At 37.0% G+C, this 27498-nt stretch overlaps 1 protein-coding gene across 5 annotated transcripts; it reads left to right on the forward strand.

Annotated features, from left to right (window-relative positions):
- On the forward strand, positions 1–27210 carry CDC7 (cell division cycle 7). 5 transcript variants are annotated; one of them, XM_043575550.1, is made up of 12 exons: positions 1–137; positions 869–1063; positions 9451–9534; positions 10975–11110; positions 14280–14373; positions 14459–14601; positions 16220–16469; positions 17072–17167; positions 17942–18120; positions 18976–19058; positions 21736–21885; positions 25446–27210. In XM_043575550.1, the coding sequence occupies exons 2-12, from the start codon at positions 949–951 to the stop codon at positions 25838–25840; spliced, it is 1725 nt and encodes a 574-aa protein (XP_043431485.1). In that variant the 5' UTR covers positions 1–137; positions 869–948; the 3' UTR covers positions 25841–27210. The 5 variants fall into 5 exon arrangements, with proteins under 5 accessions (XP_043431485.1, XP_043431488.1, XP_043431486.1 ...); XM_043575551.1 differs by having other exon boundaries at positions 28–137; positions 886–1063; XM_043575552.1 differs by lacking the exon at positions 1–137 and adding an exon at positions 258–410.
- Positions 27211–27498: the final 288 nt, after the last annotated feature.

The following is a 27498-nucleotide window of genomic DNA, read 5'->3' on the forward strand; positions in this document are numbered from 1 at the left end:
CAGTGCGCATGAGCAACTAGAAGCAGCTAGGCGGGAAGTGTTGCGCAGGCGCTTTTGGCAGAGTCGCTAGGTGGGGATCTCTTGGCAGCGGCGACCCAGGCAGCTGGGGAGCCACAGAAGTCGTATTCCCTTAAACTGTGAGTTTCCGACGGTTTGTTCCATGGCGCGGGATTCTGAGGGACTAGAAACGAATTCTGGATCGTGACCTCGGTCTTGTCTCAGCGCAGTAACCCATCCTCCCACCCCTTGTTCGGATCCCGCTGACCCACGGCGGGAAAGTCATGCGCCTGCGCACTAAGCATCCCGTTGGGTCTCGGGTCTGAAGGAGGAAGGTCCTTCCCCGCTGAGCTCGCGGCCGGTGCTCCCAGAAGGATCCCATTCATTCCCTCTTTCTCTCCCCTCCGCTGATGGCTAGTATCGGATCAGTTCTCCATCAACTTGCATGGGGCCTTGAGCGAACCTCCTGTCCCTCCTTTTCAGTACTCATTCCTCCTTAATTTCCCTCAGGTCAAACCGCTCTCCCCATAAGGCCTACCGTACCCGCCCCTGCTCCCCTATTCTCCAGCTGGCTTGTGTCCCGTCGCGCTGCCGCCCCAGTTACCGCCACCACCCTTCGCTCCACCGCCGGCCGCCGGCCGCCGGCCGCCGGAGGCGGCTCCCCTGACTAGAACATTTTCCCCTCGCCCCACCCTGCCTGTGTTGCTGTAAGGTAAAAGGGAAGTAATTGTAATCCTTAGAAATGGCCCACAGTTTTACCCCCTTTGGGGATTTAGACATACGGTGCGCTTTTAAATATCTGCCCCTGTGGGGACTGGCGTTTTTTTACTGCTTGGTTCAGTGAGTGATTTAAACTTCTCATCTTCTCCAGTTTTCTAATTTTCACAGCTGCTTTGCTCCCCCGGTGGACATGACCCCTTAGCTGGCATTTTGCATCCCAGTTGTTTTGTGATGGAGGCATCTTTGGGGATTCAGATGGATGAACCAATGGCTTTTTCTCCCCAGCGTGACCAGGTTCAGGCGGATGGCTCGTTAAAAAAACATGAGCAGAATTTTAAACTACCAGGTATGTGTTTAATTCCAAGGATGTGCAGGCAACAATTCTGTGATTTCGGTTATTTTTTTTAAAAGGAACTTCCCGAATGGTAAAGTGAGTTGTATGTTTACATGGGAGTGTTTTACATATCAGTAAAGCTTCCTGAGGTCTAGATTTAGGATTGGATTGCATTTTAGAAGGATTGTAATCCATCCATGTCATTTTACAGAAGTTGCTAGAGTCTAAACATTGGTGGTTATCCAAGAACAGTTTGTTGATACCCAAACTAGAATTTCTTCTCCCAGATCTCTGTTCTTATCTGTCTTCATATTGCATTAAACTTGGATTTAGAAGTCGACGATGGAGGAATTTTCACTTGAAGTATTGAAAAGCAGAATTCACTGACAAATAAATAATGAAATATATGTAGCTGTACAAAAGCACTGTATCTCAGTGTACATCTCAGTGTTGTTTGACCTTAACCCAGACCCTGAAGTGAGGAGAGGGTCAAACAGTACCTGATCTTATACACTAAAATGTGTGCACCTTCATTCCTGCTCTAGCAGTGCCTGGGACATAATAGGCATTTAATAAATATTTGTTAAATAGAGGAGTTCCAGGTGACCATTTCCTTTTTCCTAAAAGATAGCTAAATCTTCTTTTCCATCTTTGTTTTAAGCATGTTTTGCTTGTCCAGAAGATACTAATTTTGACCTTCTATCCACGAGATCTATTTATCCACTACAAAACAGACCTTAACAACACTCTAGAAAAATGATATCACATGCTTTTGCTTTCTGACTAAAACTTAAACTCTTCTTTGGTGTCAAAATGAGTACCCTTTCTAATGTCCCAGTTGTTCCAGTTGCCTGTGCTTAAAAACTCTAGAGTTGTCTTCGACTTAATGATTTATATTTGCTTCTCATAAGAAATTATCCAACTTTATCTTACTTCTTTTTTAATATGTATGGCATTGCTTCTTATTCCTACTTCCACCACAGTAATCTCTTCTCTTACACCATGCTCCTGAATTACAATGAAGTTTCTTACCTAAACTGCCTGCTTTCACTTCTTTTCCATCCTCCAGTTCATTTGGTACACTGCTACTAGAATAATCTTAAAATGCCACTTCATCCAGTTTCATGGTTGCTGTCCCTCTTCCATTTGTCCTGTTCTTCACAATTCAGCTTTCTCCTGTGTCATTGGACCCATAATACAATAACAACAGTCATTGTGTTATCCTTCTTGTATCTTTTAGCACTCTGTGTATTTTGTCTTTTCATTTATACTGTAAGCTCCTTGAAGGCAGTATCTCCTATAGCTCCTGGTGTATCTTGTGCTTTAGGCAGAGTGTATGAACAGATGAATCCGACATGGCTTTAGCATTATGTTCAGGTGAAAGCTACTATTCTAATATTCTGAAAATCTGGGAAATAAAGAGTAAAGTGAATTGTAGTCTAAATTTCTAAAGTTTTGTGACTTTTTTGTAACAGAACATTGAACCTTATAAGCAGTACCTTTAATAACTCATAAAACATGCTGAAATCTTATTCATACTTATTTTTAATATGATGCTTAGTAAAAGCTAAGGTTATATAAACAATAACTTCAGTAAGGAGTAAAGCTAATGATATCCAGGCCCATAACTGTCTCATGAGCTAATATGATTCACTTTCTCTTGATGGAATAACTTTTGAATGGTAGGACCTTTTTGTATATCTTTGTATTCCCAGAACCTAATAGTATCCAGCACAGAGTAGGTGCTTAAAAATACATGAATGAATGGTTTAAGGCAAGGATATAAAGTAAAATACTTAGTGTAATGGACGAATAACATGGCCCTTTGTTTTAGGATATGTCAGCTTTTGTAGCTCTTTTTTTTTGATAAAAAGTGTATGTGATTATTGATGAAAATTTAAAAAGTGTAGAAAACTCAAATAAGGAAATAACGTCCAAATTTTATACATTATTATACAAATATTGCCCCGTTGACCTTCTGTTACAGTCCTTTAGTCATCCTGTGCATAACGAGATACATTTCAAACAAACAAAACTAAATTAGGATCGTAACCAACTTATTTCTAGTCTTTATTTTTTACTTAGCAATATGTAACTTGAACATTTCTTATGTAAATTATCTACAGCTTGGTTTAAGTTGACTGGCTAATGTTTCATTGCATAGTATGCTACAATTTATTTAATTACCCTTTTTAGTAAACCTTTAGATTGTTTTCCATTTTTTCCTATTAAGAAAAATGCCACAGTGAACAAAATACTGGGCATAATATTGTATCTCATGTTTACTTTCCTCTGTATTGTTGAACTATACTATAAGTTGCGCTTGTGATGTGTTATATGGATGCTCTTAGTTCTTGCTACTAAAATGGGTTATAGTATGATTTGTGTGGGACAGATCCAGTTTATGCCTGTTGTCACATTGTAATTGTTATTAGTGTCCCCTTTCACTCAAGAGTGCCTAAGTTTGGGCTAAATTATATGATCTTCCTAGCTTAAGAGATGTAAGTCAGTACACAAAGCTTCAGAATAAGCGTCACATATATTCCTAGAGTGGCAGTTTTACTCCATTGTAAGTAATTGAAAACATTTTGTTTATATGATGAATATTAAATATTATGTGCAATTACTTTTCTAGGTGCTGGAATAAATCAGTGCATAAAATAGACAAAAATCAATGCCCTCAATCTACTGGAAAGATAGATGATAAAAGAAATAATATGTTCAAAGGTGGTTAGTATTGTGAAGAAAATATAGAAGGGAAGTGGAGATAGGAAGTGTTGGAGTAGGAGATTGTGATTTTTAAGAAGTGTAATTGGGGGCGCCTGGGTGGCGCAGTCGGTTAAGCGTCCGACTTCAGCCAGGTCACGATCTCGCGGTCCGTGAGTTCGAACCCCGCGTCGGGCTCTGGGCTGATGGCTCAGAGCCTGGAGCCCGTTTCCGATTCTGTGTCTCCCTCTCTCTCTGCCCCTTGCCCGTTCATGCTCTGTCTCTCTCTGTCCCAAAAATAAATAAACGTTGGAAAAAAAAAAATTAAAAAAAAAAAAAAAAAAGAAGTGTAATTGGCCAGAGAAGACTTCAGTGTGGTAACATTTGAACTAAGACTTGAAGGTGGTAAAGTGATGAGCTACATAGATATATGGGGGAGAGCATGCCAGGCAGAGGAAACAGCAAGGGAGAAGGCCCTGAGATGGGAGTGTGCCTAGCATTTAGGAATAGCAAGGCCTTGTCCAGGTCCTTGTCACTGGAGGCTGGAGAGTGATGGGAGTGATGGCAAAGAGAGGTATGAGGAGAGGAGGTAGTTGCTTCACCTTTATATGAAGCAAGCTGTGAAACTCTTACTAGGTTTGAGCAATAGTGACATGGTGACTTAGCTTTCTCAGGATCACTCCGGGTACTATGTTACGAATAGATGGTACAGGCCAGCAATGATGAAAGTTGAGAGCATAGTATTAAAGCCACTTGGATATGTTATGTAGCAGGAAAAATATTTTTCCTTAAAATTTCAAAATGGAAGCTTAGACCTTCATGTCTAAAGTATAGGCATTTAGGGGTGCCTGGGTGGTTCAGCTGGTTAAGCATCTGACTCTATTTTGGCTCTGGCAGCACAGAGACCTGCTTGGGATTCCCTCTCACTCCCTCTCTGCCCCTCTCCCACTGGCACATACTCTCTCAAAATAAATAAACTTTAAAGAAGAAATAAAGTATAGGCATGTAAATGTTTTTGGCTTGTAGACTTTTCAGGATCTTCCCCCTGATGCTCAAAGTATATATTCATTCTCGTCTCTGCCTTTAGTAGTGTTTTCTGTCATTTAACATTAATGTTCTCTTTTGCTATTTACTCTCATCTCCTTCAGAAATGAGGATTTTGCATTCAGTTTGGTTGTCAGAAAGTTTTACTGTTGTTTGAAAATGTCAGAGTTGTTCTGTAGTGACAGGAAACTAATATAAACATATTTTGAGTTTTGTAAAAATACGTAAGTGCCTAGCAAGTTAGTAGTGGCATGAAAACACCTTGAGCTTACATAGTCCTTCACGTGGCTTGTGTATTACAGTAGTTCCTTATTACATGTATTTCCTCTCTGGTGATTTCTAATAGTTAACCAGTGTCTCTATTACTGACTGCCAGCTCATGCTAATACAAAGGGAAGTTCCAAAACATAGAACTCAAAGGAAAATTCATCTAATATAACCCCTTTGATTTTCAGGTTAAGAAAATGAGTATTAATGTGGTTTAATGATAGGAGTTGAATCTGGGCTTTCTTCTATTTCAGCACCCAATAGTACCTTCTGTAATAATGGAAATGTTTCTATGTTGTCACCTATAGCTAATACGACAGGAAATTTTTAATTTTTTTAAATTTTAATTTATAAATTTAAGGGGCACCTGGGTGGCTCAGTCGGATAAGCGTCCAGCTTCTGCTCAGGTCATGATCTCACAGTTCCTGAGTTTGAGCCCTGCATTGGACTCTCCATTCTCAGTGCAGAGCCTGCTTCAGATCCTTCCTCCCTCTCTTTCTGTCCCTCCCTGCTTGCGCATGTGCACTCTCTCAAAAATAAACATTTACTATAATAATAATAATAAAATCCTTAAAAAATAAATTTAGTTACATGAAACTAGAAGACAGCACAACTCTGTATCATATGACTACAGAGCTTTTAGTATTCTCATATATACACACACACAACAAAACATCCACACAAACACTTCAATACATTTTGTAGTAAAGAGACTACAAATAGGGTTCTTCACATTTCATTGTATATAAATACCATTGATTAAAAAAAAATTTTTTTTTTTAAGTTAGTTTATTTATTTTGAGAGAGAGAGGGCACAAATAGGGGAGAAACAGAGGGAGGGAGAGAATCCCAAGCCCAAGATGCAGGGCTTGAACTCATGAATCGTGAGATCATGACCTGAACTGAAATCAAGAGTCAGATGCTTAACTGACTGAGCCACCCAGGTGCCCCTAAATACCATTGATTGTTAGATAACCCCATTTTATCTGCTGCTCAGAAATGCTGCCAGTTATACTATGACACAGTGCTTTCTTATCACCTAGAATTTTTTATTTTATACTTTTTGAAAGAGTTCTTTTGGATGTAATTAGACAAATAATTGTATATCTCAGGTACATAATTAAAAAGGAAATTAAATATTTAACATCTTTCTTTTCTGAGTCACTTTGAGTATAGTCACATTGACACCCCATTTTCCCCCTCATAATGTTCTCTATACGTTAATGATGCAGAATTTCTTTGAAGAGTTCATTTTTTTTTTTTAATTTTTTTTCCAACGTTTTTTATTTATTTTTGGGACAGAGAGAGACAGAGCATGAATGGGGGAGGGGCAGAGAGAGAGGGAGACACAGAATCGGAAGCAGGCTCCAGGCTCTGAGCCATCAGCCCAGAGCCCAATGCGGGGCTCGAACTCCCGGACCGCGAGATCGTGACCTGGCTGAAGTCGGACGCTTAACCGACTGCGCCACCCAGGCGCCCCGAAGAGTTCATTTTTTAATTACCATTTGTTAATGCACTCATAAGAGCCCAATTATGTGGAGCTGGCCTACATTTGATTCTGCTTCATCACCTTTACCACTTTTACCTACAACCGTTTGCTCTTAAAGGGTTAAATGTGAATGCTCTTTTATGATTTCTTAGATTTTCGTCAAGTCACTGATACCTGTTCTGTAAGTATTGATACTGGCTGACAATAATTGTAAGTTGCATCCCAATTTCAGAGTTTTTAAAATTGTGTTTCAGAATCAGGGACATGTAATATAAAATTGAATATATCATTTTTATTACCCTTTCATGGTGCCTTTCCTGTGACACTGGAATTTGAAGCTGGTTGGAATTGACACCCATTAAGAAAGATTATAATCGACTATGGCAAGAGTGACTGCTAGAGGCTGGCTTTTTCCCCCTGGCTTTGGTTTTGGTTTCTAGAGTGAAGTAGTGTGGTAGCGTATAGTGAGGTAGCTGCTACTGTCTTGACTTCTTCACTCTTTTGTAACGTCTAAACTTTTGCTTTTTTCCCCTTCAGCTATCTCTGAATGCCCATAATGATAGTAATAATTCATTCACTGAACAAGCATACCAGGCACTGTTCTAACTAGGAGCTGAGTGTACTGTGGTGAATTATGCACACAGGGAACTGTACTGGTGGAGCTTATGTTCTAGTGGGAAGAGGCAGAGAGCAAACAAATAAACAGGATGATTTTATAGTGGACAAGCACTCCAAAGACAATAAACAGGGTAATGAGAGGAATGCTGTTTTAAATAGGATATCAGAGAAGAACTGACCTTTGAGCCAGCCACATGAAATAATAAGGGAAAAAGATTTCAAGTAAAGGGTAAAGCAAAAGTGCTAAAGAAATAATGTTAATAACTACAACAGTAAGAATTACCACTTTTATTTAATATTTGCTATGTGTCAGGCATTGTGTTAAAAACTTCTTAATGTATATTATTTCATTTAATCCTCACAGTATCTCAGTGGCATGGGTACAGTTATTACCCCTTTTCTGTGGTTGGGGAGACTAAGGCTCAATGTAATAAGCTGTGTGCTCAAGGAAAGTCGTACCTAGTCTGGTAAATAATAGCCAGGATTTTAATTTAGTCCTCTCATCTCCAAAACTGTTACTCATAATTACCGTTCTAGTATTGCCTCGTGTATTGAAACCCATGAAGCTTCTCCAGTGCCCCATGAAGTAGATGGGAAAGTAAGTTCTTCCCATTTCCTTAGATGGATTGATACAGTGGAAAGAATACTAGATCTTCTTGGACTAGATCTTGGCTTGTTAGTTTCCAGCTCTTAATGTTCTTCTTCCCCCTCAAATTCATCCTCTACTTGTCATCTTCCTGCTTAAAAGTTTTCCATGGCTTTCAATTGCATTCTTTCCCTCTCCCTTCTTCAGCCACATTGAATTTCATTACCTCCCTCACCGACCTCTCCCCTTGGATAAAATAATCCATGCCTTTTTCTTTTTCCATGCCTTTGTGTACATAGTTCCTTCTTCGTAAAATGCCTTCATCCACTTTTTCTACTTGGTGAGTGCTTCAAAACACAGCTTAATTGTCACCTGGAGCTTGCTGTGTTCATTCCCCTCCCCTTCCTTATATCTAGTAACATATGCATTCTTGTATTATTATAGTTACTGTCTTGTATTCAGAGCTTTTAACACCTGACTTTTCCACTAGACTAAACTCTTAGAGAACAGGAGTTGCACCAAATTTGTTAATTTTTTTTTAACATTCCCATCGCTGAGCATTTTTAAAAAATTTATTTATTTTGAAAGAAAGAGTGGGGGAGGGGCAGAAAGAGAGGGAGACAGAGAGAGTCCCAAGCAGGCTCCCCAGTGTCAGCATGGAGCCCAATTCGGGGCTCAATCCCATGAACTGCAAGACCATGACCCGAGCCGAAATTGAGAGTCAGACACCCTACCAACTGGACCACCCAGAGGACCCTGAGCACTTTTTAAAACACAGTGTTTGTTAAAAGGACACATAATTTCACTTTCCTAAATAGGGTTTTCTTATCTGAAAATCAGGATAATTCCTGTTTTGCCAGTATCCCAGTGCTGTTGTGAAGATCTGAAAAGATAATACATGTGAAAGTGGTTTGAAAATGTCTTAAACCGTTATATACATTATTTACATTATTACTATTATAACTTAAAAAGTAGCTGATGTTTGTCTTAGATACTGTAATAAAATCCAATTACTCTTAAGTATGTAGTTTTCTTTTATATCCAGTAGTTTATCACATTTGGTAATACTGCCTTTCTTATTTTAACCATGTATATTTTTGTAAAGAGTTTATATGTATTTAAAAGTAGCAGTTTATCTTATCTCGTCTCAAGGATAAAGGATACTATTGATAATTGGGATAGTTGTTTTTTAAAAAATATTTTTAACATTCTTGAGAGCTTTGGTAGAATTTCTCTCTGAGGGTACACTGTGAATACTCAATATCTAAAACTTTCCCAAGCTTGTAAGATTTTGTATCTTTTGGGAAGAGAAATAGTTTTCAAGAAGATTACATTGTGTCCTTGTCATGCCATCTAGTGATCACAGCACAAATTGTTTAGTTATTTTTTAAATTAAGCTTCTTTGTTGTGTTGTACTCTATGCAGTGACAGTGTATCTGTTAATATAATTCTGAGTAATAGAAATTTGATGTGTGTGATTCTGGGACTTAACAGTTTTATGTTTTTTCAAGAAGTGTGTTACAGCAATTTAACAGGGTTTTAAATATTTTTATCATGATTTTAAAGTTTATTATAGCTACTTTTTAACTTTTTAATTACATTTTAGAATTTATTTCATTGAGGTTTTTTAACTTGAAGTATAAAATATACTTTCATTAATTATAACTATAAATTCTTTTTCCTTGATAGGTGTTAAAAAAGATATTGAGAAGCTTTATGAAGCTGTACCACAGCTTGGTAATCTGTTTAAGATTAAGGACAAAATTGGAGAAGGTAATTTAGAGATCTACTTTATTTATAAGTTTTTTTCCCTTATGTTTTGCTTTGTATAATCTTGATTTTCATTACTATTTCCTTTTGAAAAGTATATACTTTTTAAAATAATAAGATCATGGTCATATTACTAATTATGACATCAGGTTTTCTTTTTCCCCTGGAAAGAATGAAAGAATAAATATTTACAGTAAAATGAATAGTCCTATTTTAATCTTTATGCTGTTATACCGTTAAAAGTGTTGATACACTAATGTATTGTTAAGGATAATTATTGAAAATGAAAAATTTAAGATTCATGTGGGGGAATTTGATCAAGGAAAGTCCTCCTTTTTCTTTCTCTGTTGTAGTTAGGTAGAACTGTATGTTGAAACAGAGAAATCTAAGGTGACAAAATGATGGAAATCAAGTGGTAACAATATTTATAAGATGGTCAGTATCGACATAAATGTCATTGAGAGACTGGCAGTCTTGTTGATTAAATGAAGGGTGAATTTATCAGATGTGAAGTGAATGAGAAGGTAAAAGATAATAAAAGGTTTTGGTGGCTATGTTAGGAAATGCCTAAGTAGTTAAAAACAAAAAAGCTTCCATATTTACTTCATTGTTTGCTTTTCACAATGAGAAGTGTCAAACACAAAGAAGCCTAGGTCATTGGGCAAAAAAATTAGAAGGTGAGATGTTTTGGGATGTAAGAAGCAGATCTTTACATCTTTACCTTTTTTGAACACTGACTTAGTGTTCAAAAATTTTGCTCTGGAAAACACTGCTGTCCTCCTAACATTAATAGCTATTCCCGGAGAGGGGGAGGGGAGAAGGGTGTTCTAAGGCTAAGTAAGTTTGGAAAATGTAGTATGTGTGGCTCCCTTTTGGTTATTTGTGAGGTACTTAAACACACAAAGCACACAAAGCTCTAGCTTTGGAAATTTTTGTAGTAAAGAAATTTATCAATTTGTTTTAACTCACTTTTCTCAAATCTAACTGACCACCAGCTCTTTTATTTTTTCTATTTAGTTTAATGCTAAATTTAAAAGCCCAGGTGGTTTTGTAGTTTTTTTCCCCCCAAGACTATTAACAAGTCTACTTCTAACAGACCTGTATCCAACTCTAAAGGAAGTAATTTCAAATGACAATACTATAGAAAAATACTTGCTAGAATGGATCATGACCATGGAAATATTTTATGCTAACCCAGGCAGATTTACTGTAGAGCTTTCGTAAATTAATATATCCCCTAAAGAATTGAAGACAGTTAAGAATTTATTAAAAATTGAAAGTCCTATTTTTAGATGTTTTTGCTCTTCATGTATAATATCTTTAAACATATTAATGATAGATTAGGATAATTTCATGGGCTCCAGTTTTAGGATCTATTTTAGCATTGTTTCATTAACATTTTTAAAAACCAAATATTGAAAAATTGAATACATTGTTTTACAGGCACTTTTAGCTCTGTTTATTTGGCCACAGCACAGTTACAAGTAGGACCTGAAGAGAAAATAGCTCTGAAACATTTAATTCCAACAAGTCATCCTATAAGAATTGCAGCTGAACTTCAGTGCCTAACAGTGGCTGGGTATGCATTATCTTTAACTGAACTGCCTGTGTATTTAAGATTTTTAAGCGGATATCTAACAGGGGTGGTTAGATTGTCCGTGAATTCAATATATTTTTCAGTCAGGAGTCTGCAGTTTGGTAGCACTTTCCCCCTCTAATGTTGGGATGGTTAATTAAATTTATATTTTTAGAATGGATTATCCTTGAGGCTCAGCTTGACTTCCTGTTCTCTGACCACTTCTTTTTCTAATCTTCCTGCCAAGTCAAACGGTGGTCTAGATATTTTTTTAAAATGTAGGGAACTCCTATTTCACATCTCCCCAGCTATTGACAGCCCCATCTCCTATTTTATTTTGAACAGCAGAATCATCTGGCATGTCTTTCCCATTGGTCTTTCTCTTCTAGGTCATTCCTATCACCAAACATACATGATCTAGTATTTCTTATCCCCCTGTACTGCCATCCCTCTTCCAGCTGTTTCATCATTTCTTTGCTGCTCTTCCCAGCCAGACCTCTCAAAAATGATCTATACGTACTATTTTCACTTCCATACCCTACCTTCACTACTCTCACCGTGTGTCTACTTTTCTCTATACTAAACTGAAACCACTTTAGATAAGAGTCCACTGTGACTTCCATCTTGCCAGTTTCTTTTTCTGTTCACATGAACCCTAGGCAGAGTTTAACATAATTGATTTGAACCAATGTCTTTTGACTTCTATACTGTCACATACTTCTTGTTTTCTTCCTGCTTTATTTGGCCTTTCATTGTCAATATCTTTTGCCAGTTCTTCCTCTTCTACGTGACATCTAAATGTTGGAGTTTCTTGGTGCCTTATCCTAGGCTCTCTTGCTCTGTACTCTTCCCTGGGTAGTATCATGAATTTCCATGTGGCTTTAAGTGTATGATAGTGATTCCCATAAGTGTATATCTTGCCTCAGACCTCTTACCTGCAGATTTGTATATACCCACCTACTGATGTGACATTTCTACTTGAGTACCTAATAATTATCTCAAACCTAATGTGCTGAAAATTAAATTTTAATACTCCTTTGCCTGCCAAAACCCCCACAAAAACGCCTACTACAACAGCCTGTTTTCATCTGCTCATCTCAGCCTCCATCATCAAGTCCTGGCTATTTTTGCCTCCAAAATATATCTAAAAACCCATTCATATCTATTTTCTCAACCACTACCTCAGACCAAACCTAGATTACTACAATAGCCTGCTTCTTCTCTTTCCCCCTGAATCCCATGGTCACAGAACAGCTAGAGTAATCTTTGAAATATAAAAATTTGTATGTATGTAATATAAATTGTATACTGTTATTTCCCCCTCTTAAAATCCTTCAGTGGTTTCCCAGTATTCTTTGAAAAAAAAAAAATCCAACCTTATATCATGCACTCTTCCCACCTCCCTCTCTGTGCTCTAGTCACTTTAGTTCCCTCAGATTTGTCTCGAGCTTTCTCATCTCAGGGTCACTACCCATTACGGTTCCCTGGTCACTAAGTCCTCTCCCAGTTTTTGCGGACTGATCTTTCTGATCTGAGCAAGCTTCAAAGATGTCATCTGAATTAAATTAGATTCACCTGTTTGTTATTGTCACAGCACCTTTTGATCTCTTTCAAAACCCTCATAATCTGTCCTTTGTTGTCTTGTTGATTATCTGTTACTGTTCATTAGATAGTAAACTCCATGAGGGCAGAAATCATGTTAAGTTTAATTCACCTTCCCATCCCTAATATCTAACATACTGTCTGCCAAATAACCATGCCCAGTAAATATTTATTGAGTGAATGGACAATCCTATTTCTTTGTTTTGCCCCTATGTTTATTAGAGAAGACAAAAGAATGAGATGGCCTCTGTAAGGCATAATTACATACATTCTACTCCCTTGAATAAAATTGTTCCTTTTTCCCTGTTTTAAATATTTTTCTCTACCACTTTTCTATTCCATGTACTTCAAAAAAAGTTCATGCTAAAAAAAAGTCTTTATCTGATCTTGCTTCCTTTCTAGCTCCCACACTGGTTTTTCTTCTTTTCTTTGCCAGATATTTTAGGCAAATTGTGTGTTCTACTTCCAGTGTATCTTATTTTCCCTTCTTAAGTCCTGTTTGGCCTCTTCCTTTCCACTTAAATTATTCTCAGAAAAATTACCAGTTAATTCCTCTTTGCCAAACTAAAAGCCTTCCCTCAGTCCTTATTCTCTATGACCTTCATACTGATGACTACTTCTTTTAAAACTCCTCATCTGGGTGACATCCCTTTCTGGGCTCTCTGCCCCTTTTTCCTTATTTTGCCCTCCAACTTGGCAATTTTCCAAGGCTCATTTGCTCTTCTCTCTAATCATTTTCACAGCTTTAGGTATCACTTCTCCACAAGCACTGTCACTGACCTCTCACTTCTCACATAAGATTTAGTTCTGTATCTAGAACTTTTTATCAAAAAGAGGGAGGTCTTCGTTTTTGATGCTTCTTTTCCTGATCTCTCTACATTTTTAGGTGGTATCCATGTTGTTCTACTGACTCAAAACCATGTAAAGTTAATTTCTTCATCTTTTATGATGCAGTATAGCATAGTAGTTAAGAGCATAAGACCTAGAGCAAGCTGTGTGGATTCAGATCCTGGCTCCATGACTTACTAGTTTAGTTAAGTTCCTTAACTTAACTTGGGGGGAAGTTCCTTAACCTCTCTGTGCCTTAATTTCCTTAATTGTAAAAAAAAGGGGGGAGGAAATAATAGCACTTTCCTCATAGGGCTGTTGTGAGGATTAAGTGAATTAGTTAATAGATGTAAACTGCTTACTTAGATCAAAGCTTGGCAAATATAGTGAATGCTCAATAAATGTTAGCTATTATTTTTTAATGAACTTACTCATTACTATTGCCATTTTATCTGCTACAAAGGCTTATTAATTCATTATTGTTTTTCATCTTGTCCTTCTCATTCTGTTACTTCCCCAATTAAAACTAATGATCTCATGTTTGAATTACTATACTAACCTCATAAATGGTGCTATTTTTGTACAAGTCAGTTAAACATGTATACTGTCATACAAGCGCGTAGTTTTAAGTAGTTTTCCAGCATTTTATGCATAGCTAAAGTTGCATTTTTAAAGAAACTTAGCATAAGGTTTCATTTCATTTGACCTTTCCCTTAAAGTTCATTATGCATTTTTCCACTAGGGGGCAAGACAATGTCATGGGAGTTAAATACTGCTTTAGGAAAAATGATCATGTGGTTATTGCTATGCCGTATCTGGAGCATGAGTCCTTTTTGGTAGGTTTTAATACTTACTGACTTTTTATTGGCTAAATATTTAATTGAAAGCAATTTTATGATCTTATTCATAACTTTATTTTAGGACATTTTGAATTCTCTTTCTTTTCAAGAAGTACGGGAATATATGTTTAATCTGTTCAGAGCTTTGAAACGCATTCATCAGTTTGGTATTGTTCACCGTGATGTTAAACCCAGCAATTTTTTATATAATAGGCGCCTAAAGAAGTAAGTATGAAAAGTTACTAGAAGATATTTACACTTGAATGAATTCGTGCTATGGGGTTCACCTGGGAGATAGAGAACATACTATAACAGCCATGCACAGATTTTTTTGTTTTAAATTTTCATTGTGGTTGGAGAATGGAAATACAGTGAAACAAAAGATAAAATTATATTAGTAAAGCAGTGTCCATTATTAGATACACCATGGTTCAGTGGAAATAGCACTTAGCTAAAATAAACTTAAAAACGGTATAGGCCTTTTGGGGTGTCTGGGTGGCGCAGTCGGTTAAGCGTCCGACTTCAGCCAGGTCACGATCTCGCGGTCCGTGAGTTCGAGCCCCGTGTCAGGCTCTGGGCTGATGGCTCAGAGCCTGGAGCCTGTTTCCGATTCTGTGTCTCCCTCTCTCTCTGCTCCTCCCCCGTTCATGCTCTGTCTCTCTCTGTCCGAAAAATAAATAAACATTGAAAAACAACACAAAACAAAACAAAACAAAAAACGGTATAGGCCTTTTTAACTTTCACATTTCTCTTATCTCTGGGCTTCATGAGGGAATTAGAGCACATGATAGCCAATTTCCTGTTTCAACACTGAAGTTCTGTTATTATGTAAGTTTGTATTGTATATGTTTATATACATATATGTTTTTTATACTGATAGAGGTGTTGTAAAGCTGAAAACCTGGCTTAAATACTGTTTATTACATGATGGATCCTACTGAGAGTGGTAGGAGGTATAGAACTATAACTTCTTGGATTTTACACTTCTGACTTTTCTCTTTAATTTTCTTTAATTGAATCAAGTTTTAAGCCTGTGGTTTTATTTTATTTTTTTTCTCTTAAGTTTATTTTTTGAGAGAGAGAGCAAGAATGGTGGAGGGGCAGAGAGGAGAGGGAGAGAGAGAGAATCCCAAGCAGCAGGGAGCCCGATATGCAGCTCAGACCCACAGATCATGAGATTATGACCTGAGGCAAAATCAAGAGGCAGGGGCTTAACCAACCTGAGCCATCCAGGCGCCCCTAAACCCATGATTTTAGTTAATTTTTCTTTTAAGCTTGTTAATTAAAAAGTATCTACTGTGATGCCATCTTAACCATCATAAGAGAACAAAGAATTGGGCTTATATCCTGCAGTCCTTGTCTGTCTTGTCAGCACAGGCCATTGGAGAAAAGGGAGAAAGATTTTTGTGTGTGTATGGGATGTATCATTCCTTAATTTTCAAGCCTAGTTAGCTTTTATATCATTACCTTGGCTATAAACTCATTTTTCTTGTCTTTTTTCAAGAGTGTTATAAATTGTTTTTTTTTAAACGTTTATTTATGGAGAGAGAGAGAGTGTGGGGGGGAGGGGCAGAGAGAGAGCGGGAAAGAGAATCCCAAGTAGGCTCCCTGCAGGCAGCACTGAGCCTGATGCAGGGCTTAAACTCATGAATGGGGAGATCATGACCTGAGCTGAAATCAAGAGTTGGACACTCAATCAACTGAGCAGGTGCCCCAAGAATGTTATAAATTCTTAATCCCCTAAAGAATTATACTTTTTGTGTAAATATGATTGGGGCATTTTATGATGTTACTATGCTTTAGTTGTTACAAAGAAGTAAAAATGCTTGCTTTTGTTTCTTAGGTATGCATTGGTAGACTTTGGTTTGGCCCAAGGAACCCATGATACCAAAATAGAGCTTCTCAAACTTGTCCATTCTGAAGCTCAACAGGAGAGTTGTTCACAAAATAAATCCCATATAATCACAGGAAACAAGATTTCCTTGAGTGGCCCAGCAGCACCTAAGGAGCTCGATCAGCAGCCTACCATGAAGACCGTGAAAAGGCCCTATACAAATGCACAAAGTCAGATTAAACAAGGAAAAGATGGAAAGGTTCTACCTCTTTTATTTAAGTATTAATACGGTTTTAGAAATGTACTTCTTTATCCAACAGAGGGAGATATAATACCAGGATAATACTTGCAATTAAAAAGTTTGTTTTTACATTTGTTACATATTCAATTGATTAGATTCCACTAAGATTTATAATAGGTCGTTTCAAAACAAATTACTTGGTAGATTTATAATGTCTCTATAATGTTACATTATGTAACAAAAATGGAAAATAATTTTTCCCTGCATGTTATAAAGTTCAGATTAATTATCCTTTTTTAAAGAAAACATTAGTTATAGGGGAAAAATTCTGAAGTGTCTATCTCCATTTTAGCTGCACAGCAAAATGTAACATCCATGCAGGTGGTTTTTAAATTTTTTAGTTATATATATTTGTGGATTATGGTAACAGTTATATGGGTGTTAAGAGTTCTGTCTAGACTATTTTCTCCTTTCACAGAAGTGTTTTGGTGCCTGAGAATGACTTGGATGCAGCTGTTTTTGTTTCATGTCACTTAACTCTTTCAAAACTGGCAGAGTACAGCTGGCAGAAAGTGTTACAGATATAATCCTTATTTTCCTTGTTTTTGTTGGTATTGTAGGAGGGATCTGTAGGCCTTTCTGTCCAGCGCTCTGTTTTTGGAGAAAGAAATTTCAATATACACAGCTCCATTTCACATGAGAGCCCTGCAGTGAAAGTAAGTAATGTAGCTTAATAGTGCAAATCATCAGTCAGTACACTGAAGAGAATTTAGGGATTGGTAGACTAGCATTTATTATTACTCCGTTTTTAAAAGTAGAGTTTTGCTGTGGCAGAAGGTATTACTGCTTTGAGCATCTTGTCAACACTTTTATTTTCTCCAGTTTTTTTCCTGAACTTTTCTGGTGGAATTTTTCATCATTTTTGGTTAGCTGACTGTTGTTGCTGTTTTCTAAAGGAACATTTAGAACATTAAGGCCTTTTCTCTCATTACTAGGATGTGAGCTCCTAATAACTAACACATTTCTGACACACAGTTGATGGTGTAAAGATGTTTATAAAGTTTACAAAATTGTCATCAATATTAAACGGTTTTAAATTGACTTACGATATCCTATAACAGCTAGATAGCATAAGCAACAAATTAAAACTGATTTTAGCCAATGTAATTGTGCAGTTTACAGTTCTGAAATGGAGTTAGACACTAGAACGTAACTGTTATACTTGTGTAACCTATCAGGAAAAATTCTAATAAAGTGTAAGTCACATATTTTCCAATTGAGGACTGATTAGTAAATTTTAATACATTTATTCCACAGAAGAAAACTAAAAAGATTTTAAATACTTTAATAGACAACTGTTTACTTACAATCCAACAGCACATTCAGCACTTTTAAAAGTTAGGTTTCTACTGTTACGTTTTACCATGCTAGCATTTGAAGGCATTAGGTTAAATATCACAGAAATAGGAAATGCGACTTTTCTTTTACAGCTTATGAAGCAGTCAAAGACTGTGGATGTACTATCTAGAAAGTTAGCAACAAAAAAGAAGCCTATTTCTACAAAAGTTATGACTAGTGGTGTGATGAGGAAAACTGCCAGTTCTTGCCCAGCTAGCCTGACCTGTGACTGCTATGCAACAGATAAAGTTTGCAGCATTTGCCTTTCAAGGTAATGTGATTTAATGCTGCTACCAAATCATCAGCATGCTGCCAGACATGATTAGAAATTGCATTGATTTGGTGGGCAATTGATTTAGTGCAAGGAAGAGAACAACACGGTTCTGTGAACTACGCAGACACTAATTGTGGAGAGGTACGATGATGAGCAAATGATAACTGTTGTCATCTAGTGTTCATTTGACATGAATTGCTCATTGGAAAACACATTTGCTCTTGTATGCAAGTAATTTTGGTGGGGGCAGGGATGGTTTCTTTGGAACCTTGGATTTGCACATTTTACTTGCTGATTTAATCTTTTGTTACCTCATTCCTGCCTGTGTAGAATAATCAGAACCAAATAATAGGGTGTCTCTCTCACTCCCACCTCCTACTCTTAGTCTCATAAATTCCTCCCTTTCTTTCAAAACTTGCATGAGCTTTCTTGAGCCTTTCCTGATTAACTTAAGTATATAAGTCAATAAGTATGTCAAATGAATTTTCTAATATCACTCCAGACAGAAGTGATTTTTATGCCTCTGAATTCTATTGCATTCAATTCTGGTGTATTTTACTTTTCTCTTACGGTTCTTATAATCTGCTACCTCCTTTTACACCTGGAAGTTACCTTAAAATTTTTCTGGAATAAGGCCTGGTAACTTGAGGGGTGGGGAGTGGGGGAGGGACCAGTAGGAAGCAGAATGTAGGATTTTCATCACACTAGATTATGATTTGCTTTATAAATAACTTTTATTTATATAGATATCAAGGCAGAACTTATTGTGAAATAAATAGATAAATGTTACTTTTTGGTCTTAAATAATTAAACTTTAACATAACTAGAAAACTCTTATTTCGTCATCATAAGGCGACAACAGGTTGCCCCTAGGGCAGGTACACCAGGATTCAGAGCACCAGAGGTTTTGACAAAGTGCCCCAATCAAACCACAGGTATGTTGCACTAGAAATACAGAACCCAATAAGAATTGGTTATCCCAGGTATATTTTATTTTATGACCTTTATGTTTTACTAATATTAAGTTTTTCTGCTTTTAATAAGTTATGTAAGTAGTTCTAGCAGTGTGGCAGTCCCATTTTTGAGATAATGCTATTGAAAATTTCTACTCCTAGTGTTGGGTTTGTTTTTGCTTTTTTTTTGTTTTTTTCTTGTAACAGACTTTTTCCTGTACAAGGCATCTTGCTTATCTATTTACAAGATGATTTTGCTACGAATTTTGTTAATGTCATATTTGTAGAGGAAAAATTGTGTTTAGTAGTCTTTGCTAACTTAAGACTTGCAGCGTTTTATCTGTTTGCCCAGTACCCCCCAAAAGTCTTCTGTGCTGCACTGCACATAAGATTGTGTATTTGATTGAAATTATTTTTTGTTATTGTGAAAATAATACAGTAGAATTAAAGAGTTAAAGAGTTTTGAAAAAGGAAAAAAATCTAGAATCTACCAAAGTTGTCATGAAGCCAGAACCCAGGAAAAATCTCATTGAGTAAATGAATCCTGCCATTCCCCTAGATAATGGACTTGAAAGAAATGCATTCGTCCATTGTGTGTATTCTGTACTTGCTAATGATACCAAAAAAAAAAAAAATTATCTTCTTATACTCTCAAATAATTGTAACCTGTTGAGCATGATTGTAAATCTTTATATGAGGTATTTTAGGGATATTTATTCCTTTTTGAAGGGAATATGGAAGGAAGTTCATTGAAGAGAAAACCACTGAGAAGAGAACTTAAATTGGAGTAGGTGGTTGGCATTGATGCATGAGCAGAGAATCTGAAGAAACAGCATGGTCTAGTCTAGTCAATAGGAAACAAGTTTAGTGTTGCTAGAATGTAAGATGGAAGTGAAGGAATGGTGAGAAATAAACCTGATAATAGGTAGGCAAGTCAGATCACACATGTTAAACAGCTTGGACTGTATCCTATAGGTGTTGGGAAGTTATTCAAGGGAAAGAGATGGTAATAATTATGTTTTTTAAGTTTATTTATTTTTTAATGTTTATTTATTTTTGAGAGAGAGAGAGAGACAGAGCATGAGTGGGAGGAGGGGCATAGAGAGAGGGAGACACAGAATCGGAAGCAGGCTCTAGACTCTGAGCTGTCAGCACAGAGCCCATTGTTGGGCTTGAACCCACAAACTGTGAGATCATGACTTGAGCCGGTGTCAGCCACCCAGGTGTCCCTTATTTACTTATTTTTGAGAGAGAGAGAGAGCACACGTGCACAAGAACAAGGGAGGGGCATAGAGGGGGAGAAGGAATCCCAAGCAGGCTCCATGCTGTCAGCTCAGAGCCTGACACAGGGCTTGATCCCACAAACTGCAAGATCATGACCTGAGCTGATATCAAGAGTCAGATGCTTAACCAGCTGAGCCACCCTGATGCCCTGATAATTATGTTTTAACTGCATTATTCTGGCAGGTATGCAGACAGCATAGGTTTTGGAGAGTTGGGGCCTGCTGTGGTCCAGGTGAGAGATGATGAAAGCCTGAATGAGGGCACTAGTAATAGGAATGAAAAGAAAGGTAAAGGAAAGGCAGAACTTATTGGATAACTGGATGTGAGATTTGGGTGTGGGGTGGTGAAGGAAAAGGCACCCAGGATGTTTATCAGATTTCTAGCTTGGGGGACTTGAATGGGTATCAGTAGCCAAGGGGGAGAATAAAGAAGTAACTGGTTTACAGGGAAAGATAAGGTGGGTTGAGGCATAATTGGCTTGAGATATTGGTGGGGACACCAAGATAGAGATGTCCAACAGAGTAAAAGTCAAACTTAGGGAAGTTTAGGCTGGAAATACAGTTAAATGTCATCAGTATATAAAAGATGGTTGAAGCTGTGAAGTAGATGGGGTCAGTCCAGGGAAGAGGTTGGAACTGTGGGAAACCTCAGCCTTAAGGGGTGGGGAAAATGTTGAAGGAGCAGGCAGAGCTACAGAGGGAACAAAGAAAGGCAGGTGATACAATGGCCAAGGTAATGGAGAGCAAGTAACTTGGTGATACTGGGGGGTCAGCAGTTAGGAGAGATGTCCCTAAAAGAAAAATTAGTTTAACATGAACCTGTGCTAGTCTTAATGTTAACTGTCAGAATTCTAGAGATTAAAGATTGTATAGCAGAAGTTAGGGTAAGAACCTGGCTGAAGAAAAGCTTCTAATATTCAATACTTTTCACTAAAATAAGTCACTTTCACTATGGTGCATAATTCTTGAGGAACATCCAGATTTTTCCACATAGCTATTTTTGGATTTCTTTTGATCTTACAAAGTACATATCTACTTAGTGTTTTATAATGATGAAATGTCCTTTTAAACTTACCAACATGTTGCTCAAGAAAGAAAATATTGTATTTTGTATTAAGGATGTTAGACTACGGTTTCTCAATCATGGTATTACACTCTAAGCATCTGAGGAACTTAAAAAATTCTGATGCCTGAGCCCTACTCCATAATTAAGTCAGAATCTCTGAGGGATTGGGCCTGGACATCAGAATGTTTTTTAAGGCTCAAGATTTGCATAGCAAAGGTTGAGAACTATGGATGTAACAATGATGTAAATTGACTACTGATGATAAAGTTATAGATATGGAATTTTTTTTAAAGTTTGTTTTCTGTTACAGCAATTGACATGTGGTCTGCAGGTGTCATATTCCTTTCTTTGCTTAGTGGGCGGTATCCATTTTATAAAGCAAGTGATGATTTAACTGCTTTGGCTCAAATTATGACAATTCGTGGATCCAGGGAAACTATCCAAGCAGCTAAAACTTTTGGTAAGCAGTTTTATATTATAGAACAAAAGAAATGCCTTTTTAAATTTCCTATAAATCAAATTATTAAGAAATTCTCTGATGTTATGTAGAAAATTTCTCTGTTGCTTGAAAACTAATAGCATTGTGTAAGAAAATAATTTATCCATTTTTCTTCTATATAATCATTTAATCTCAGCAAGCACAAAGTGCTATTTAAATATTTTAAAGTTCAACTTTATAATCTTAAAAGGATAAGGAATAAAATCTTAACTCCCTGTAGTTATGGTTTGACTTTATTACATAAATATTTCTAATAGTATATGTTTTAGTTTATTATATGTTTATTAAGCATCAGGTGTTCTTGGGCTTGCCTTAATTGATCTCAGTTTATACTAACAAGTAAACAGTTAATTATGAGACAGAATAATAAGGACTCAGTAGGGAAGATAATAAAATGTGGGTTGTTAGGTTCCTTAGGGTTAGGGGAGCAAGGAAGAGAAATGTGCAGAACACCTTTGCTGATGGAGTATTATTTTAAGCATATAGATAATATGTTGTGGGAAGTCACCTCCTTAGTTACACAAGTTCTTATACTTTTTAAGACTTCATGGGGCACCTGTGAATTCTCTCAACATTGTTCTGGCCAATGACTTTAACTCACATGTTCACCTTGTTTTTATTCTCCATGCACAGTTATAGTTAATATTTTCCAAAGTGGGTGGCTGTGATTGTACCACACAATATAGAATACCCCTGTGGGACAAAATTTCAAACAACCCACTTCGTAAGTAGCTGGGCTGCCCTTGTGCCCAGCTCCAGGATCAGTAGGTCTTAATCGGGTCCATATCAGAATTATCTAAAGAACTTAAATACATATGCCTATCTCACTCTACTCCTTCCTGGGAAATAAGATTCAGGAAAATATGATACATAGGAAGGGCCTAGGCTTGTTAGTTTGGAAAAACAAGTGATTTTAACCAAGAACTACTTCTAAGAACCACTGCAAAAATGATTGCCCCTTACTTAGACACCATTGCTATGGTCTAATCCATCAGAAAAGCTTGGTGGTGGTTATGAAGAAAGCTCCGTGATGGAGGCTTACCAAAAAGTGTTTCTTCAGCAAAGTCAATCCACAACTTCTCACTTTCTTGCACCTAGTATAAGAACATGTTATCAAAGGATAATAGGTTGAAATAATACACATACACAAAGGGAAAATGACCATAAATGGAAAGCAAGATGGATTGATACCTTGGAAATTGTATTCTTACATATGTTTACTCTCAACTGATTGAGAAAACTTTTCGTCTAGTGTTGAAATACTTCATGAGAAGTTTAGGAAGTTTATCAGAGAATGGACATCAAAACATTTTGCTGAAGAGCTTAACTCTCCCTTATCTGTAGTCAAAGTTATAATGAGGACTAACAATGGAAGCACAACAAGCGATGCAAAAGCATTTAAGGGCAAGTGTCATGATAGCAGGCCTAGGCTTTTAAAGATTTATCATCATAATGTTTGTTCTCAGAAACTAATAATGCCACGTAGTTTTTGTCTTGGTTTATTAGTATGACTTCTGCAGCTGTTTCAGTCAAATCTACTATAACTTTGGGCTGAATACAGAAGGACTCAAAACTTCAGTAGTCACCTTTGTGTTCTCCTTTATGACCCAAAGAAGTGACTTGCTTGGGATTAGCAGTGAGAGTACTTGTACTTCTCTTGTGTATAACGTGCCTCACTGTCCTCCACACCTAGACCTGGCCCCACTGTGGATTGTCATCAAGGACTCGTTATATCAAATTCAAATGAAGGGCGCCTGGGTGGCTCAGTCAGTTAAGCAACTGACTTTGGCTCAGGTCACTATCTCACAGTTCGTGGGTCGAGCCCCACATTGGGCTCTGTGCTGACAGCTCAGAGCCTGGAACCTGCTTCAGATTCTGTGTCTCCCTCTCTCTCTGTTCCTCCCCTGCTCATTCTCTGTCTCTTCTGTGTCTCTCAAAAATAAATAAACATTAAAAAAAATTTTAACAAAAAATTTAAAAGAAAAACCTTGAGCTAAAACAAATGCCTGACACTTGGTCTGTAACAAAATATTTTGATTGAATGTATTATTTTCCCTGAATGAGCCCTCCTTTGATCATGTGAAAAAATTTAAGCATGTTGTATAACTTAGGGAGATATTGTAATACATACTGTTAATTATTTCATAACTTCAGCATAGCCTATAAATTAATGAATAAAACTATATGACTATTCTCCTCTGCCTATAATTTTCTAGAGAGAATAAGAATGATAAAATAGATTTAGAGTAAAAAAGCATTGCCATGTTGTATCCTGAGCAGACTTAGTTTTTGGTCATTTGTTTTCCTTGGTCTCTTCCCTGCCTGCCACCTCCTCCTCCCTTCTTTCCCTGCCTTAGAACACCCAATCCAGTAGTTAGATCAGGACATGTAAAAGTAACTTTATAGCATCCAGAGCTAGATTGTTTTTTTAACAACCCATGTACCCCAGAAATCTGTATGCTGTGCTACTCCATTGTTTAGAGCCACATTTCTGTTTAATAAGGAAATATATAAGGCAAATACAATACACTTTTGCCTGTTTGTATGCTTAGCTTATTTTTGCCCATATGTGAATAATTCTGTCAGGAAATTGTTTCAGAGACATTTATATTTTTAAAAACTAAGATCTGGCTTATTAACTCATTCAGAAACATTTATTGGGACTTTATGTGGCCCAGGTAGTATTGTTGAATCTGTTCTTACAGAACTTAAATTCTAGCCGGGGAGACAAATCTGTCAGACAAGTGAGTAGTATTGAGAAAGATAAAAGGAGAAAGGGAGAGAAGAGGGCTCAGCTGTTTCAGATGGGTCAGTCAAGGACCCAAGTATCTGTCAGGATGTGATACTTGAACAATGACCTGAGAGACTGAATAAAGCTTTTTTATCCAGTCCAGCCACCATTAATTGAGGACCTAGTATGTACTAGACATTGTCTAGGCTTTGAGGATTCAAAAGTAAATAAAATAGACCCTGTCTTCAAAGAGCTCAGAGTCTAGTAGGGGAGACAGCTCTACAGTTACAATACAGGCTAACAAAAGTAATAGAAATTTTCAGTTTGCGACACAAGTTTAGAATGTTCAATTCTGTCAGTGTCAGGCCTTACAGAGGCCTGAAGCTGAGTGAGGATATAAGTTGGAGTATCCCGAGCACATGGGGGAGCACAGGGGATCCTAGGCAAAGACAGGAACCATATAGCCAGAGGAATGTAAAAGCTAGGAAGGGGGAGAGGGAACAGGAGCTGCAGCTGAGGAAAGATTACAGAAGGATATGGTGAAGCTGAAGGAGTTGACAGTCAAGTGAGTCCCTTACATAGCTTAGTAAGTCACTGCTTTCTACTTACACCGCCCACTTTATGATTTGACCTTCAACTATGTAGTACAAGACACAAATATTAGCATGTGGTACTCTAGCTCTTATGCAGGGCAAATATATCCCCAAAGCACACAATTGGGCATGGATGTTTCCCATTAGAGAGGCTTCTGGTATACTCAAATAATGTACATGTATTTATTCTTTTTTAGGCAAGTCGATATTGTGTAGCAAAGAAGTCCCAGCACAAGACTTGAGAAAACTTTGTGAGAAGCTCAGAGGTATAGATTCTAACACTCTGAAATTAACAAGCGATGTACAAGGGCCTGCTTCTCGTGACCCAACATTTTCAGAGAAGACTGACCATAAAGTTTCTCACCTTATACAAACACCTGAAGCACAGCATTCAGGAAATTCATTGTATAAAGGAGACAGTAATGGCTGTGGGGGTGGTTTGGATACAGATACTACCAATTTAGCAGGCTGGAATGAGGTACCTGATGAAGCTTATGACCTGCTTGATAAACTTCTAGATCTAAATCCAGCTTCAAGAATAACCGCTGAAGAGGCTTTGTTGCACCCTTTTTTTAAAGATATGAGCTTGTGATTATCGTTCCTTATTTATAATGTTTGCTATTGTGTATTATGAGATGGGGTGAAAAAGAGTTTTTTGTAATAGCCATAAGTTCTTGATTAGAGACCAGGGCAGGATGAATAATTTATTTTAAAATTTTAGTATTTGCTGTCTGGCAAATGCTGAAATACGGACTACGATCAAAGATGCCTAGGATAGTTCTTAGGGCTAACTACATGATCTTTGAGTTAGATCTACCCAAGTAGAACTAGATCTTCAGCTTCCTTAATTACTTGTCACTGCCATATGCAGAGAAGGAAGCTATTTTAGCCTTAGTACATAGAGGTTTGAGGTACAAATCTTAAAATTAATGGATGTGATCTTAAAATTAATGGATGTAATGGGGACTAAATGAGTCAAAAGACTTTATTGGTTTCTTTAAGCAATGAGCTATGTGTACTTTTAGAAAACTCAACCTGGTGTTGGTGCTCTAACCATTCTATAGGTAAAGGCGATCATTTCCTCTTCTAGAGGCATATATTACACCTTTTATGAACACTAAAATAACTAATGAGAAAATGTTGGAGGTAATACCACTCAAAATTGAGTTTATCCATTTTTTAATGTATTTTGTTAAAGTATTTTTTGTGTGAATTGCCACATTAATGGTTTCACTCTTGATTTTCTTGCCTTCTCTACCCACACCTAAATTCTCCCTGAAAATAACATGGTGCTTTCCACAAAGTTTCTGTGTGCTTTGTTAAATATTGCACGTGTTTACAGTTGGGTACTTCATGCATACACGGATTGATTAAAGGAAAGCTGCAGGGCCAAGGTGAAGACTGATAGTCCAAAATGCTTTTATTTTTCTCACCATCCTAGGTGTAATTAGGTAGCTGCTAAAAGGAAAAGTGAATACAGCTTTGAGAATATTATTGGAGAGTCTTTCCTCTGAGTGGAGCCATCAGGATCTCTATATCCTATTATAAATAAGATGCTCCTGCTCAAAGGAGATTGATTACTACAGTCTTGGGCAGATTGGGAAGAGAGATAATGAAGTGGGCAGAGTAGAAGAGGACCAGAGGTAGAGACTTATGAATTACTACATTCCAAAATGATATATATCAGTGACAGCATATCAAACTCTTTGTGGGAAATAAGTTTGGGTGTGTGGATCCACGGAGAAGTTTCCCATTTAGTAAGGATAGAATATAGAAACAGCTTATGGATACAGAACATTCTGTTATTTTGTACATTCAAGTCAGTGTGTCTACCTACTCTGGTAAGTATGGCATATGTTTAGCCATTACCACTGATGTACTCGCTCTTCTCATACTATAATCTTTAAAAAAAAACCTTGAATGTTCTTGAATTTGTATGTTTAATAAAGTTATTCTTTTCTATTTCTTATGTCAAACTATTCATTTGAAAAATACCTCTTTTTAAAAACACATTTGTCACTGGAAATATTTTCCTCTTGAGACTAATGAATGCTGTCTCTCCAGCAAATAGTAGACAGATTAACAAAAATTGACCTGGCTCAACAAATATATGAAAAATGGAAGTAGATTGTTTTATAGAAAAGGTGCTCATTGACCTCATTTATAGGAAATTTGTCACAAAATAGTACAACAATAAGTCATCTCAGTAACAGAAAGAAGTCTTAGCTAAAAAAAATTTTCTTGGTGTGA

This window comes from Prionailurus bengalensis, chromosome C1 (assembly GCF_016509475.1).
Source record: "Prionailurus bengalensis isolate Pbe53 chromosome C1, Fcat_Pben_1.1_paternal_pri, whole genome shotgun sequence".
Classification (NCBI taxonomy): Eukaryota; Metazoa; Chordata; class Mammalia; order Carnivora; family Felidae; genus Prionailurus; species Prionailurus bengalensis.

What these genes read in the sequence shown, in the direction of transcription:
- CDC7 (XM_043575550.1), top strand. Translation starts at nt 949, where the DNA reads ATGGAGGCATCTTTGGGGATTCAGATGGATGAACCAATGGCTTTTTCT. An exon ending in CAGTGCCTAACAGTGGCTGG is followed by an intron (nt 11,111 to 14,279) that starts GTATGCATTATC and finishes TTTTTCCACTAG; the next exon opens with GGGGCAAGACAATGTCATGG. An exon ending in CCAAGCAGCTAAAACTTTTG is followed by an intron (nt 21,886 to 25,445) that starts GTAAGCAGTTTT and finishes ATTCTTTTTTAG; the next exon opens with GCAAGTCGATATTGTGTAGC.